General features: G+C 42.7%; 1 protein-coding gene across 4 annotated transcripts in view; it reads left to right on the top strand.

Annotated features, from left to right (window-relative positions):
* The first annotated feature begins 3,040 nt into the window (after window positions 1-3,040).
* Window positions 3,041-15,902, top strand: part of ALDH1A2 (aldehyde dehydrogenase 1 family member A2) — a 59,751-nt gene continuing 46,889 nt past the window's right edge. For 2 of the 4 annotated variants that reach the window (XR_010885693.1, XM_067305459.1), the window contains exons 1-2: window positions 3,156-3,178; window positions 3,684-4,022. Coding sequence is in view for 3 of the 4 variants with exons in the window: in XM_067305459.1 (XP_067161560.1) it covers window positions 3,906-4,022 (117 nt within the window). In the remaining variant the exon portion in view is untranslated. Of the gene's footprint in view, window positions 3,113-3,155; window positions 3,179-3,655; window positions 4,023-15,902 lie in introns of those variants that run through there. The other 2 variants (XM_067305461.1, XM_067305460.1) reach the window with 2 other exon arrangements.

Here is a 15,902-nt window from a genome sequence, read left to right as displayed (position 1 = left end):
TTGGCTGTATACCAGCCTAAATTCTAACACTTAAGTAAGAAACAGACTCACTTGGTAGTTCTTCATTTTCTTGACAATTCTTTCTTCACAAAGTGTGAAGACAGTAATATCTTTGTCATTACAACCTGAAACAGGACATATTTGTTTCCTGATCGGAAGTTGCTGTCTAAATAGGAGTTTAATTAAAACCCTTTCATGTGAGAAAAAATAAGCCAGTCTGACTTAACTGTCAGTTTATTTAATATTGTGACTCACTCCTCCCCCCATCCCACCCCAACACACACACACACACTGCAGGACTGCAATAAGAATAATGGTTTTGCTGCCATACCCAGGTGTTTGGGGACTGCAGAACTCGAGTCCTGGCTAGTGTTTCTGTTCTTTTTGTTCTTGGTAAATGTTGGACTTGCTGTCGTTTTCCACAAATTAGATTGGTTTACTTCTGTAATCATTGTTATTACTGAGTTATTGTTCTAATGCCCAAAGCAACAGGTGTAGCAATCCCTCCCACAAAGAAATTGCATTAAATATTAAATATTCACTTGCATGATTTGAAGCCATGACATTTGCTATCACAAAGTAGCCTGTGTAGTGCTGACTCATTGAACCAGCTCATTGAGCTGGGCTCCCTACGTGCGGAGTAGCATTGTGGACCTGGCTCCTAATTCTGTTTGGCAAAGCTGTTGTACGTGATGAAAACCCACTTGTGGTCTTGGCACTGAGGCCTACATCTCTCTTTGCAGATGGAGGAAGAGACAGTGCTATTGGTGGCTGGCTGTGAGAAGGCAGACGTCCCCCAGGAGCCCTCTGAGGCCAGTCGTTGACCGGAGAGCCTGTGGCGGGGCAGTGGGCACGCATGGTGCCGTTCACCGCCTGGGGAACGCGTGCGAGGCATAGTTAGCAATTAGTCTAAAGGTGAGTCAGCTCTGATTTCTTTTGCAAATGAAATTGCTTTTAGCTGTAAAAGGAACATAATCCATATGACAAGGAATTGGTGGAGGCTGAAGAAGACAAGAAATAATTAGAGGCACAGGAGCTCGGTGACAATATCACAGCTTAAAGCATTTCCAGATTATGTGGGTTTGAACTGCATCTTCAGATGCACTGCAACCTCTCCTCTCCAAAACCTCCTGAAAACTTTATTGACTGTATTTAAGAATGAAATTGTTGTACAGTCTCCTCATTCCTCAAACGTGTGTAAATGCAGTCCCTTTTTGAAGGAGCACGTCCCCATTCTGATTTATTTTAAGTCAGCTTTTAGAATGTGTCATCCTTGTGATGAAGTGTTAGGTCTGTATTGCCAGTGTGCCATTAAAAATTGAATTTCCGACGTTTAAAAGTCTCACTCATCCCAAGTGTCGCAATTTGACAGCTCTACATGTCACATTACAGCACAGTATTATGGATCCATTTCCTCTGTCATGAAAAAAGAAAAGAAATATGAAAAATGAGAGAGAGCAAAATCTTTACCTCCTTTTTCATTATTCATCTGGAAATTCACAGAAATATGCATGTTAGCCCTGAAATGACTTAAACGGCCCTCTATATTTTATGATGCCTGTCTGTGCGCAAGCAAACTTTGTCCCATGCTCTTGTACAAATATTAAGAATATGCTATGTCAGTCTTGTCAATAGTCTGTGAACTTGTAAAACAAGCAAGAAGGAACATCTATGGGATCAACAAATGGGTATTGTAACAAAATCAAAACATGACCAGATCCTGTTGTTTATTCTTAACAAGGTCAATAAAAAGGTCATGTGATATATTTCTTGCTACTTTGTTTTTGCCAACTCTGGACAGCCATTCACTTTCCTGCCCTTTCTCCGTTTATCTAACTTCAAAACATGACATCTGATCAGCTTCAAAATGTTGGGGTGTTTGCATCAGTAAGCAAAACCTTATTGATTTTGCTGAAAGTAACAAAAATGGTCTGAGCTTCAGATATGTTTTCTGCCTAGAACTTTTGTCCCCGCAGAACTTGAGGACTTTGGCCAGAAGTTTCTGATGTCCATCAGCCCAGTCAGAGCACAAGCTGAAGCCATCTGCTGTTTCATCCAGCGAGCTGGGACAGACGTCCAGTGCACATGCGCTGCTTGGCGCACGTTGATGAGTTTGACACAGTGAGTAATGGCACCAGGTTGTATTTGGCTGCTGCCTTTCCCAGGGACCCAGCCACCCCTCCCTGTTATATGTCATGCCCAACCTCTTCCATGATGTGGCCTCCCAGCTACGAGGGTCCTCCAAAAAATAATAGCTGGGAACAGGTGGCTGTTGCCTGAATAAATATTCTGGCCTTCAGTCCTTGTCCTTTCGCAAAGAACTTTCAAGAAAAGAGAAAGCCACGGCGGGGCTGCAGAAACTACACTGGCAGCAAGCGCCTGCTCTTTTGGTTGCTGCAGAGCTCATAGCAAAAGGGGAAATAGGTCATGGAGGCAAAGGGAGCCCCTGGCGTGGTTGTGGGACCTTGTCAATGGGAAGCGAGGAATGGAGTATCGATCCTTTCCATGAAGGGGGAAGCGGAAACCCAGGAAATGGAACAGCAGCAAGAACCTCCCTTCAGGAAGAGACCTTCACACGGACGGAGGGGACGGGGCACTCCAAGCCCTCCGGCAGTGCAGGCACTGAGGGAAGCAAGGTGAGCAATGCACCCGGCATCGCCAGCCTGGAGGACACAGTGCGCCTTCGTGCCAGACAGGGACTGGCAGCAGGAATGCTGTCATGGGAGGGAGAAATAACTCCCCATCCAGGCATCTTTGTGTTGGGAGGCCTGGGCACACAGTGGCAGAGTGGGGAACGAGGGCGCGAGGCGAGGGCGGCGCGGGGAACGAGGGCGCGAGGCGAGGGCGGCGCGGGGCCCCGCCACGGCGGCGCGGGGAACGAGGGCGCGCGGCCCCGCCACGCCGTTGGCTCTTTGCCGGCGGCGCCGGGCGCGCGGGCGGGCGGGCGCGGGGCCCCGGGCGCGGCAGTGGCGGGCGGCGGCCGGCAGGGGGCAGCAGCCCGACGGGGATGGCGGCGGCCGTGCGGCAGGTAGGGTGTCCGCGGGCCGCGGCGGTGGGAGAGTGTTTTCCTTGCATCCATCACTGTCACCCGCCGAAGCGGAGCCACTTTGATGTAAGTCGCTGCGAAAATACAAGCGGGGCGATCTGGGGAGCGGCGGGACCCGGCGAGGACCAGGCGGTGGGGCAGCGCCTTCCCCGCCCGTGCGCTGCGCGGCGGCAGCGAGGCGCCGGGGGCAATAAGGCGGCGGCGGCGGGTCGGGGGCCCGCGAGGGCGCAGCGGGCCGGGCGGCGGCGGCGGACGCGGGCGGTGCTCCGCGCAGCCCCTCCGGCCCCGCCGCTCGGGCAGGGCAGGGCAGCGCTGCGGCGCGTCCCCGGCCAGGGGGGCGTGCGGGGGGCCGCGCCGGGCCCCGGCCCCGGCCCGCCGGCCGGGCCGCGGCTCCGCGCCCGAGGGCCCGCTCCGGCTCCCGCTGCGGCCGGGGAGCTGCGGCGTCCCCCGGCCCGGCCCGGGGCTCCCCCCGGGGCTGCGCGGCCGCTCCGCCGCCCCCCGCGCGGCTCCCACCCCCCTGCGAGCGGGGGCTCCGCCGGCTGCCGCGGGGGCCGCTGCCGCCCGGCCGAGGGGCCGTCGGGGCGCGGCGGCGGCGGCGGCGGCGGCGTGTGAGCGGGCTGTGCTGCTCTCGCCCTAGGTAGGACGGACCTGCCCCCCTGCCTCTGCCCCCATGTCCAATAAGAAGAGCCCCGGCTTGACACCTGCCTATATACAGCGGACGGGAGCAACATCTTCAGCGCTGGTCTTTGGAGGGGGGGAGGAAAAAAAAAAAAAAAAAAAAGCCCCAAACACAACACAGCCCCCTCAGGTCAGAGCGGGGGGCTCGGCTGTGCTATAAACCCCCCCGCCCCCCGAGACTATGACTTCCAGTAAAATTGAGATGCCAGGGGAGGTGAAGGCAGATCCCGCAGCTCTGATGGCATCTCTGCATCTGCTGCCTTCTCCCGCTCTCAACCTGGAAATCAAATATACCAAGGTAAGTTGTGCTCGTTTGTTCTGACAGGGGATTCAGGGCTTTCCCTCCAGAGGAGGGATTTTGCTTAAAATCAGGTCTGATCTGCCCTAACCAACTTGAGTGGAGAGAGAAAAATCTGCCTTGAATCTGTAATAAAGAAAACAGATTGTTTTAGCCTTGTAATCATCTGAAAAAGACACTGGATAATGGAAAAGCAAATGAGATTTGTTGAGACTGGCTTTGTCACTTTCCTGCTCTTTAAATGTGTTATTTTTTACAGAGCTGCTGGAGTTTATTTTCAGTGCAAAATCAGTAGTTTCCTAATGTGCTTCAATTGCTTTTGATATAAATCAGAGAAAGTTACTATACATACCTCAATTTCTCAATCAGAAAATAAAAATGTTTTCTTTCTTGAATTACCCTGTGTGCCCAAGGGACTCTTTTACAATTCCTAGAGGACTCTTAATACTACCAGGTTGTTGTTACAGCTCTGGAACAGGTCTCTTTACTAACTTCCTTGATATTTGAATATACCCTTGAACGACATTGTAAGAGGGCATATGTTTTCCGACTAACCTTTAAGACTTATTTTCTTAAAGAGAGGATTAAGAATCGTGCCATCGGGTCTATGTAGAAAAATCTGCTGGATTTCTATGGTATATTACAGGACTGAATTGTTTTTGTAAACTAAAATGGGCTTTAAGAACAGTTATTTGTTTGTGAATGCAATTTGAATTTTTAAATTCGTTTTTATGTTTTGAGTCTTTGCATCCTTAGTATCTGTAACTAAGGAATGTTTTCATTTCTTCTGGAGAAGTTTCAAATGTATTGTATGAACAGATTACAATGTGTCAGACTTTGTTTCTAATTACTGAGTAACTTAATAGGAAAATAAAGCACATCAACACTGGAAGAAGGTGATAACATTTTTATCTACTGGAAATACAACATCAGGAGCTTTAGAGCTGATAGGAAACTCATTTTGGCCAATGCAGTGTAATATTTTCCTCCATATCATCACTTTAAAAGCTTTTCATCTTTTCTCTTTTTTAAGCGGGTGCCAAAACTAATTTATCCTCTAATTTGTTACAGCTATTCCATGTTCTAGAAGATTGTTTCAGAGGAAACTCAACTGTTTTAGATTTCATTACATTTTAATGAAAACTGTGATATGCAAATTAAAAGATGCATATAATTTCTTGTATATAATTTATTTGAAGTTAGCTTAAATAAATAAAGTAGGTGGTTATTTGATGTTGTGTGGTATTACACTTTGGGAGCAATGATACTGTGCAAATAGCACTTGGCATGAATTTTGTTTGTTGCTGTTTTCATTATAGAATATGCTTTAGGAGTGTTCAGGGGATGATATTTGCTAGTATCACAGTCAGTTTGCATAGTAAATGTACTTGTATTTCTCAGTTTTAAAACTAGAGAAATGATTCTAAAAACCTTTGAAAAACATAACACAGTCATTAGCAATCGTATCTCCGTATTTGTTAGAATGTAGGCTGGATAGTAACCTTTAATAAATCAGAATATATAGTGCCATCACCTCAGAAATATGTGAGATGTCACACATTTTATACTAATGAAACAAGTAAAAGAAAGTTATTTTATTTCAATATTAAACCAGTAACAACAAATGTTTCTTCTAGACTTGGTTTCGAGATATCAGGTAACTCCTGGCTGCTCTTGAGAGAAATTGGGTTTAGGACAGGTATCGAATATTTTATTTGGCATATCCTCTGTCTCTGTTTTTCTGTCTGTCTCTCTCCTCCCTCCCTCTTCTCTTTCTCTGCAGGAAATACAAGTGATTTATAGATAATTGGAGTCTTCAGTTTGGAGTCTTGTCTTGGGCAGGACTTTTATCCAGGATCCACTTTCCCACCTATTACAAAGAAAAACAATCAAAAATGAAATAATGGATTGTAACTTGATTCTTTCATTTGGGGGAGTGGTCGCTTCATGTCTTAAATGACAAACAACTTCCGTAAATAATAAATAACATTAGACTAAAGCACTTTACCCCAAAATTACCCCCCCACACACAAACCTTGTGAAATCAGACATCTGTAAGCATTCCTAGCAGCCTCTCTCCTGCTTGTTAGCTGAGAATTTTAAATACACAACCAGGACTCAGAATTCTTGAACTCTTTATTACAGCTGTCGCTGAAAGTAAAATCTTAACCATTTGGGAGTTAATTCTTTATGAAAAATAAAGGTACCTGTGGACATTTTTTAAACTAAGTGAAATAATTTAAAAATATGTTTTGCCAATTAAATTCCATTTCTGGAATTCTAAAATTGGGAAATATTTAAGATGATTTTGTTAAGATAAAACATATTAAAAGTTCCTGGAATCCCTAAATGAGATTTAGTAAAGATTTTTCATATGTACTGGAAAAAAGTAAATTTATTACTCATTAATCTTTAAAACACCACATTATCCTTGGAAATGCTAATTCAAGTAATTCAAGAACATAAATAAAACAAATACTGCCCATGTATTTGTAATATTTGTGTATTCTATTATTTAGCAGATTTCATGAAACTTGCATAGTAAAATATTTACCTGTTCCTCTGGTAGGCTTACTAAAGTGATCAGAAAATTGTGTATTAAGTCAGTCCAATGTGTGCAGCAAATATAGAACACAGGGACAACATAGTTCTTCATTGGTCAGGAAAAAATGTATGTGATTAGTGATGAAAATTTCATGTGCAGTTTTTATTTGAGATGTACAGCAGTATCTGTCGTGACTTCACTATTGGGAGTCAGCCTATGCTTCTTTAAAAACATAGTCATTAGAAATATATTCCCCATCTTTTTAATACCTCAACATGGTCTCTGTGAAAAATAACTAGTTCTAGATATGCATAATAAGACATGCTGGATGGGATGTAAAAAAACATATTCTATCCAAACATGACGATCAGAGTTCAAATACACTTACAGAGTTAAGTTCTTCTGTGTGGGTGGCAAGTACTAAAACTGCTACATGCAGGATTATATCCTCTTTTCATTGTGATGATCCTTTAATTTTTTATTTCTTAGCATTAACATTTTGAGAGGAATCACTTCCACAGAGCAGGCGATCTGCCCATGTGGAATCACGTTATTCTGCAGCCCGGTGGCACAGTCCCCCAGACCTGTCACGAGTTTGCTGGCAGTGCTGTGCCCCCCGCACAAGGCAGCGTGTCAGCAGGAGGGCATGCGAGGGGGATCGACCCTCTCCCTGGCAGCAAGTGATGCTTCCGGGACAGTCAGTTCTGTGCCAGCAGCTCTCCCAGGATGGGCTGCTCAGAAGCATCCAGCTGGGGAGACCATAGTGAGAAGCCTAGTAAGGACGTGGCTCTTTGCCTGTTGTGCAGGGCAAGCACGCTTCGGAGCGGACGGCTGGGAGACCTGGCGGCTCCTCCGGGAGATCCATGAGTCCCAGACTCCACCAGTGCCTCCATTCTCACACCCTTATGAGACTCCACTCTCCCCGCAGGATTTGAGTGTCTTCCAGTGTCTGCCAGCAGGCATGGAGGCAGTCCAGTGGAACAAACCCTGGGTAGCATTTTTCTGCCTTAAACTCCAGCTGCCTCCATTCGAGGAGGGAAAGGTGTTTCTGCAGGATGTGGCTATTCTTTTCTTGCTCTGGTGTCATCAAATCTGCTCTATGGAGTATTTTCATAGTGGTTTTAGTAAGTCACATTGACTTCAGAGGACAGCTTGAGGTACGGAACAAGGACCCTGGGGTCTGTTGTGTTCCTAGTTTCTACCAGTGCTTTGTGTTACTGCGAGTGAGCAAACTTGTCCTCACTGTGCATCATGGTGGGGACACAAATTCAGCTGGATGTTGTGACGTTTCTTTCCTGCTTGCCAATTGGTTTTAGTTTGATCCTGAGCATGAGGAAGAGTTAAAGAATTGTGCTCTTTGAGAGCTTTTCGTAAGAGGTGCTGTAAAGGGGTGAAGTTGCAGTGCTGTGGCAGTGAAGATGTACAGAAATGTTTCTACAGTAATAGCCTGTGAATTGACTGTGTGAAAAGGTTCACCTCTAGTCTTAAACCATAGACTAAAACCAGGTCAGTTCCTAAACACAGATCAGGTAAACAGTCAAACTGTCAGCCTGCCCAGCAGTGAAACAGAAAATCATATACATCAGTTTGAATTAAGTGTGGGCAAACTGCTTCTGGGTAAATAAGAACTAACAAAAACATTTGAAACTCTAATATAATAAGCATTTTGGTTTGAAGTGTTTTGTTATTAAGTTTCTGTGTTTTCATTCCCACTGGGCTTTCTTGGCATTGCCCAGAAATGAATGTTGCAGAATATTATTACAAATTCTTTTCCCCAATATTTCCTGCGTGTTTCCCACATAAAATTCTTGACTGAAATTCAGATAGGAGGCAAGAAATCTATTTTGTTTAGAATAATCGAGCAGAATTTTTGTCATTTTTTGAACTGATGACAGAGCTTTGGCAGAACTCAGGTAAGTGCAGAATAAATGCTATTCCCACCTGCCTTTCCCTAAACGGGCTCACGATTTTAATGTCTTACTTTTGAAGTCAAATTCAGTGACTGATACTTGAGTTGAAGAAATTAGCTAGCCTTTTGGATCAGCTCACTGAGCGCTGTCCAGATGCAAAAGATGGGGCAGAAAAAATTAGAGAGATGGTTGCATGAAAAGAGGACAAATACGATAGCTAATTTTTTTTCTGTGTGAAACATTTCAGCATCTGATGCTGTCACTTGATATGTCCCTCTGTATCATCATATATGAAGTTTTAGGGTATATATTGTATTGAGATTTACTTTAGTTTGAATCTGCAGTTTAAACTCTTCTAGTGTGTGCATACATTGTGGTTAGTACTACAATCCATCAATCCATATAGCAATAGCGAACTACTTAGGCATTTCTTTCCAGTGAATAGCCCGAATATAGGATTCTTTTAATCCTCCCCAAACCTTTAAGATCTTCTGCACAAACCAAATTTACCCAGGTTTTGTATGAGGGCTCAAGAAACAATTGTAGTCTTATCCATAACCCAGTCTTCTGTCTTTGCGTACTTCAATATATCTGCTATAACCGTGTTTATTTTGAGAGTCTTAGAACTGCAGAAACTACCATGCTGAAACTGGCACCTATTACAGAACTACTGTAAATAACTACTAGGTAACAGAGTAGGTAACTACTGTAGTAGTAACTTCTTACTGTGCCCAGGACTGAATACTTTGAGGAAGATGCAAGCTGTTTTAATGCATCAGGCCATACAATACTATATTGCTGGCTGGGGGACGTTTCCTTCTCATTGTCCAGTGCATAAGGTCAGATGATATATTGAAAGATAGAGCTGTGCAACAAATGTTCTTCTCATATTGCAAAAATGTCAATGATTCCAGTTTCCTGATATAAAAGATGTATATATTTATTTGAGTACCGGCATAGCCAGGAGCTCAGTAGTGATCAGAGCACTTGCCTAAGCTGCAAAGAGCCAAATTTGTATCCCTGCTCTGAAGCAGAGTGGGAACTTGAATATGAGTCCTTATTTTCTGATGGTGGTTGCATCCCAATTTTGAATGCTGTCCAGCAGTGTCTTTGGCCATCCTTCAAGAGAGTCTCTCACTCTCTCCTGTTGGATAATCCACTCACTGTAAATATTTATTATTATTTGAGAGAGAGATCAACTTGATAGCCCAGTGGTCAGGACACATGGAAAAAGTAGGATCCAAGTCTCTGCTCCAAGAATACTCAAGATGCCAGACCAAGCAAGGGTTTGATCCAAGATCTATAGCTGCCTATATTGACCCTAACTATTGGGCTGTTGAGCTGAGATATGTGTCTTGAACACACACGTTCCTTCTGACAAAAATACTTTCTTCTCTTTTCCTCTCCATTCCATCCCATTCTTCAGAAACTTTTCCCATAGAAGTTAATCAGACCTAGTACATTTCCATACTAAATTTCTGTCTTGATGAATCCATATTTTCTGATTAAAAGTTCCCAACAGTTAGTCCAAAAATTCTTGGCGATCTCTAGTCAGGTAGTCATCTCCCTGGCAGTGCAAAGTTGTTCCCCACAGACCTTAATGGGCTCTGCCAGTCTGAATTTACTTGCTACCATGAACTGCTTTGTTCCTGGGAGCCCCACACAACGGAGCCACTGTGTCCGGTTCTCTTCTCTTCTTCACAATGCGTATTAACAGATGCCTTCAGTAAGCTGTCCACAGAAACCGCAGCTCCTTTGGAACATGCCGGTATCTGTAAGTTAAACCCTTCCTTCCAAACACATTTCTTTGCACTTACTATCTCTGGCGAATATCATCTACCCTTGAGTTGCCCAAACACCCTTTAACTTCAATCCTAATGAATATTTTTATCTGCAAGCTATGTATCTTACTATTAATGATCTGCAAAAGCAGGTGAACCAAGATATCGATTGCTAGTCACAGTAATGAAGGGGCACCTTGCTATTAACCTCTTTCCGGGGAGAATTATCCATTTATTTCCAGTCTTTTTATCTTATCTCTTAACCACTTTTTAATCCATGGCAGGACTTTATCTTTCACCATATGGTTACTAACTTTCCTTAATAGCCTCTTGCTAAGGACTTTATCATCAAAAGCCTTTTTAAAGTCTAAATAAATTATATCCACTGATTCATCTCAGCCCCTCATTTGGCTAACTATCTCCCAAGAAATCTCACAGGTTTACAGAGATAAATGACAAAGATGAGTTCGTTGGTCCATATCATAAATTCCTAATCAGATCTTGCATAAAGCCACATTTTTTCTTTTATAGTTTTGCAGATATTTTTCTTGAGAATGAGCTGTAACATCTTGCCATTTCATTCTCTCCTCTTTTAAACAACACAGCTTTTTGTCTGTTTGTTTTTTGAAGAGTAGAACTCAGTCTCTGAAACAAGTAACAAAAAGGTTAAGTATTTTTTCAGAAAAAGGAATGATTATGTAGGCCAAGGCAACAGATCCACTATTAGAAGCTAAGGAGTATATATCAAACTGTAGTTAAGCTGAAAGAAATGAGACAAATAATATATTAATATGGAGATGGCATTATAAGGAAGCTATGTGAATATAAGATAAACATAAAATGTCTAAAGATTAAAAAAAAATCTTCAGAAAGTTGCAGTTCTGTGCACTCCTCTGGTAAGGAATCCTCAGACAAGTGCTGGCATGCCTACTGAAACACAAAAAAAGTAGCAGAAATAGATATACAAAGACTTACATAGAGAAAGACGAACTTAAATGATTGTCATCTAAGGACCCAATCATTCATTACTTTTATGCTTATTAAAATGAATAGAGAAATTCCTGTTCCGACTGTATTCACTTAACTGATTTTTCCCAAAACACAAGTTCCATATTTCAGAATTAGTCAAAAAACATACTTCTACTGACCAATATTTTCTGTTGCTTTTAATAGCAATCTACCTTTGTGACATGAGCGTGACACATCAATTTTAAGTAATGCAGTGTAACTAAGCTTTAAATATAGGAGCATTTCGTTACTAAAAATATGATACATGAAGCCACATCAAAGTGTTGCTGAAATAGCGTTGCTGAAATAGTCTCCAACTGGCAGAGAAAAGAGAAAAAGGACTTCATTCTTGTTCACGTGAAGTCAATTCCTTTCCCAGAGAGCATAGTGAACTAGATATTTACCTTATGACTTGAAACGTAATACATTCCAGCTTTGCTGGACTGAAGTGGGAAAATATTTCAGAGCAGAGAGCCATCCACATCAAATTCTGTGACCCAAGTGAAAATGTTTAAGGTCAGTTCAATCTCAGTTGACCTCAGCTGGAGGTTAAAACACAGGGACTGCAGTGACCACTAGAATATATAGAACTGAAAACCTGTGAGGGATTCATAGGCAATCAAGACTCTAAATTGTATTCAGCACCCAAACGGAAGCTGTGGGGACAGCTGGGGAGAGGCATATGGCAGGTGTTGCACTTACAGAAAGGATATATTTTGCTAATTTCTGTGGATTTCAGATATGCAAAATAAGCTACTTAGAAAAATCCATTTGGAAGTTAGCAAAGGCATAGAAAGTGTTGCCTGCAAGAACAGGCTGCAGCCCCTTTGCTGAGCTCGGAAGAAGAGAGGATGCCAGGCTGACACTGTCCTCAGCTAGCAATGATTAAACGAAACCCCTCAGTTTTTGATTCTGTTTATCAGAGAGTGCCTTTCCTTATGGAGGTTCTCTAAACACACATATTTACATAGGTAAAGGCTTCACTCTAAAGTGAAACTAACTTACTTCCAAAATGGAACTATTAACCAGTATTTCAATACTGTGCAAATGTTGTCAACAGGGAGTGGAAGTGTACCGGCTTCATTGGAGCTTGGGGCAGATTTTAGGAAGATGCGATGCCATTATCCAAAGCGTTATTTGACTGTCATATAAAAGCTATTATTATCCTCTTGTGAATATTTCAGTAAATCTTAAATCTGGCCTTAAGTGAGTACAGCTAGTCAGAAACTCAGGTTTACATTTCATCTAAAATATGATCTCTCCACCTGGAGGGTCCCTGCAGGTCTGTGCTGTGGCTTTGTTCCCTCATGGTTCAGTGGGAAAAACACCGGTCAATACATCATCAGCGCCACCCTGGCGTATCCTGGTGGTTTTTATGCAGTTACTGCTGATGCCTCAGCTTTGAGAGCTGAGAAGAATTGAGGTGCATTAGCATTTGGGATTTCTTGCAGGAACTTCATTTCAACTCTTTGTAGTGTAGTTGGGACCAAAGCACCCTTGTCTTTGGTGTGGTTTTGGTGTATAATTGTTATTAGAGCTTTAGTAAAGATGAGTCCCCAGAACAAGTATTTTACCCATCACCTTCCAGAGTATAGACTAGTGGCTCTGCTTTTCTTCCCTTGGCCTTACAACTCACATGACATTTCTGGCCAAAATTAATCTACTTTTGGTATAGCCAAATTAACACTCCCCAAATGAGCAGACCTTCTGGAAATATCTTCAGTTTCCCTGTTTATGTTTTTTTTGTAGCCAGGTTGTTATAGGAAGCCTGTATTTGTTTATTTACTTAAAATTATGCTTCTTTCGGCAGTTTTATTTGTCTTTTTGGTAAATTTTTTCTTCAGAATATTTAGTAGCAACTTTTAATTTTCATTTTTTATTTTGCAGCCTTTTAAGATTAGCTCTTTTATTTGGCCTGTGTTTTCTCTTGTACCTTTCTGCTTAGCCACCCCATTTATTTTCTTGCTTCTGCTTCCCATGTTTAGCCTTGGGAATGCAAATCTTCTTTGACTCTTTCACATTCTTAAGCCTCCATGCTGATTCTATGGATTTTAATTTCCTAACTTCAAGCAGGGAGTTTCTAAGTTACTTCCTCTTTTAAAAAAATCCCCTTCTTGAAGTTTAGTATCCCAGAGAGTAGGGCTTCTTCATGTATTTCTCTCCTGCAATGAAGCTGAAATTATTTATGTGGTAACCATTTCTCAGGGGTTCAGACACAATTTTTAGTCCTTGACAGGACTAAGTCAAACGTTGTTTAGATTAGGATAGAAAACTGCATGTTCTCTGGACACTGTTGCAGTGCAGCTTTCATTGAACTAATATGAGGTTACTGCTGCACCAGTCTTTTTGTTGCCTTCCTGTTCTTTTTCCGCTCCAACTTCACCACCACTGTGCTGATCCAGAAATCAGTACTTTGCTCCTGCTATTGTATGTGTACTTCGTGATATACGCTGACTCTACACGCATGGGTCTGCATTATGCCTCTCCCTCCCAAATGTTTCATTTCCACAGACTATCCATGGGATTTCTCACAGACAGACAGACACACACACACAAACACACACACACACACACACACACACACACACACAAACACACAGCTATTCCCCCATCCTTACAGCCTGACTTGTCCTCCGTATGTAGCTTATAGCTAGAACTTGTGGTATGCCACTGATACTCCTCACCCCTTTATGTTCAAAAATGGTAGGTCTTTTTCTCTCCATGATACAGTCCAGATCACCCATCTTTTACACTTAGGTTTCTTATGCTGGTTTGTAGGCACTTGTGTTTTAGTTCTTAACCATTAGATGACCTAGATGAAAACTGTGATCTAATTAGTTGAAAAGACCTGTAAAAGTTTTTCAACTTAATCACTAAAGCACTTCCCAAGGCATGGCACCTCATTCTCATTTTCCACTCTGCCAGTGTAAAATGTCCTTGAAATAGAAATTGGATTTAAACTGGATTTAATACTTCTTTACGCTGTCAAAGTGATGTGAAGAGGCATTTAACTGAAAGTTGGATGCAAAGGATGTTTTTAAGCAATGACTTCAGCCTGTAATTTGAAATTTAATTGGAGTTTATTCTAAACGTTCTTTACATCTGGGCATAAAAGCACTGTCCTGATTCCACTGAGTATTTTCAAAACGTACCAGCATACCATACCATACCATTTTCTATTTCCTCATGTGCTTTTTCAATTGTAACAGAAATGGCTTGAGTTTATCCTTGAGTAGTTAGAAGCTAATCAAGAAATTACCACCTGCCGTTCCAGATCAAGGGGGTTATCTTATTTTCTCCTACTTCAACTGCAACATATGGTTGCAGCAGTCCTGTACTGGCATGCCCTGCGCAAGCCTCAAGAAACATGCACAAGCTTTTTTCCAGTAGATCTGGCTAAGCTTTCACTCCCTTTTCCATCAATGGTGATGCTTTGTTGGTGTTTCTCTTCTTATCTTAATCACACTTTCCTTACCACAGGTACTTAACAGTCTCTTCTGCCTTTGTGACTTCTGTCAAATGCTGTTCTCATGAGAGGTGAAGATCAGCCTCTGGTTTCTCACTTGTCTGTCTAAAATTGAGATTGGAGGCTGCAACGCTACGTGCCATAATTATGCTGATGACGACCCAGCCTTGGTGGTCCAGCCCTCTGATAGTGATTTTAAAATCCATGTGTTACATTGCTAAAGACATTTTTAGCTAGCATCACTCCACTGCAAGTGATAATATTCTGCTCCTTCCATCAAAGCTTTTAGAAAGCATTAATTGATTCAGCCTCACTGTAAAACAAGGCTGCTTCACAGATGGGGAAGTTCAGAGTTGTGGGAGTGTAACCATGACTAACTCAAAGGCAGACAGTAGGTCAGTGTCAGAGTCAGGATCTCTTGCTAATCCAGCCAGACTACTAGAAGAGGAAACCTGTTTTTCTGTACTATTCTGGGAAATAGAAATATGGATGAATTTCAGAACTAGTGTTTATATGTGGATGCATGTGAACAATTATATATGATACTAATTATACACTTTTCTGTGCGCTTAGCTGTGCACACAGTCTGGATGAAAAGAGCCCTTTCTTCATGCTCTTTGCTCTCTTTCCCTATCGCTCAGAGCACGGGCTCTATCTGGCGTTGCCTCTGTCGTTATTCCCTCGAGTGCTGTCTCAGAGGCGATGCCCTCCTTGCTGCAAGATCGATCTGCGTAACGAGCTCCCGTGAAGCTGCTCCCCTCTGTACTTTTCTGTTAGGATGAGCAATATGTCCATTGATGCAATATGGAGAGGACACTGTCAGTCCAGGTTGTTGCCTCTAGTATTGTTTCTGTTCAGACTTTTCAAAGGTTTTGTTTTAGGAAGGCACTTCAACAAAGGCAGAGGGAGAAGGAGGGCCCTGCTCTATAGGTGACAACCGTGAGCCCACAGCAGAACGTGCCCAGCAACCGATGCAGCACCGTGCAGTCTCCCCTTGGGAAAAGGACTTCATTAGGTCTCTTCATTAGGCCCCGGGTACCTCTTCCATATGGCCTTAACAGAATTGCCGAGTCTCTCACGTCTTTTCTTCTTTCCTTTTAGTGTACATATTTTGCAAGTTATACTTAGAAATGGATGAAAGTGTGAGTCTTTGCTCTGGTTTTGTATCAG

Source organism: Apteryx mantelli, chromosome 15 (genome assembly GCF_036417845.1).
Source record: "Apteryx mantelli isolate bAptMan1 chromosome 15, bAptMan1.hap1, whole genome shotgun sequence".
Taxonomy (NCBI): domain Eukaryota; kingdom Metazoa; phylum Chordata; class Aves; order Apterygiformes; family Apterygidae; genus Apteryx; species Apteryx mantelli.
The sequence above is the reverse complement of the archived record's forward strand: the minus strand, read 5'-3'. Positions and strand labels throughout refer to the sequence as shown.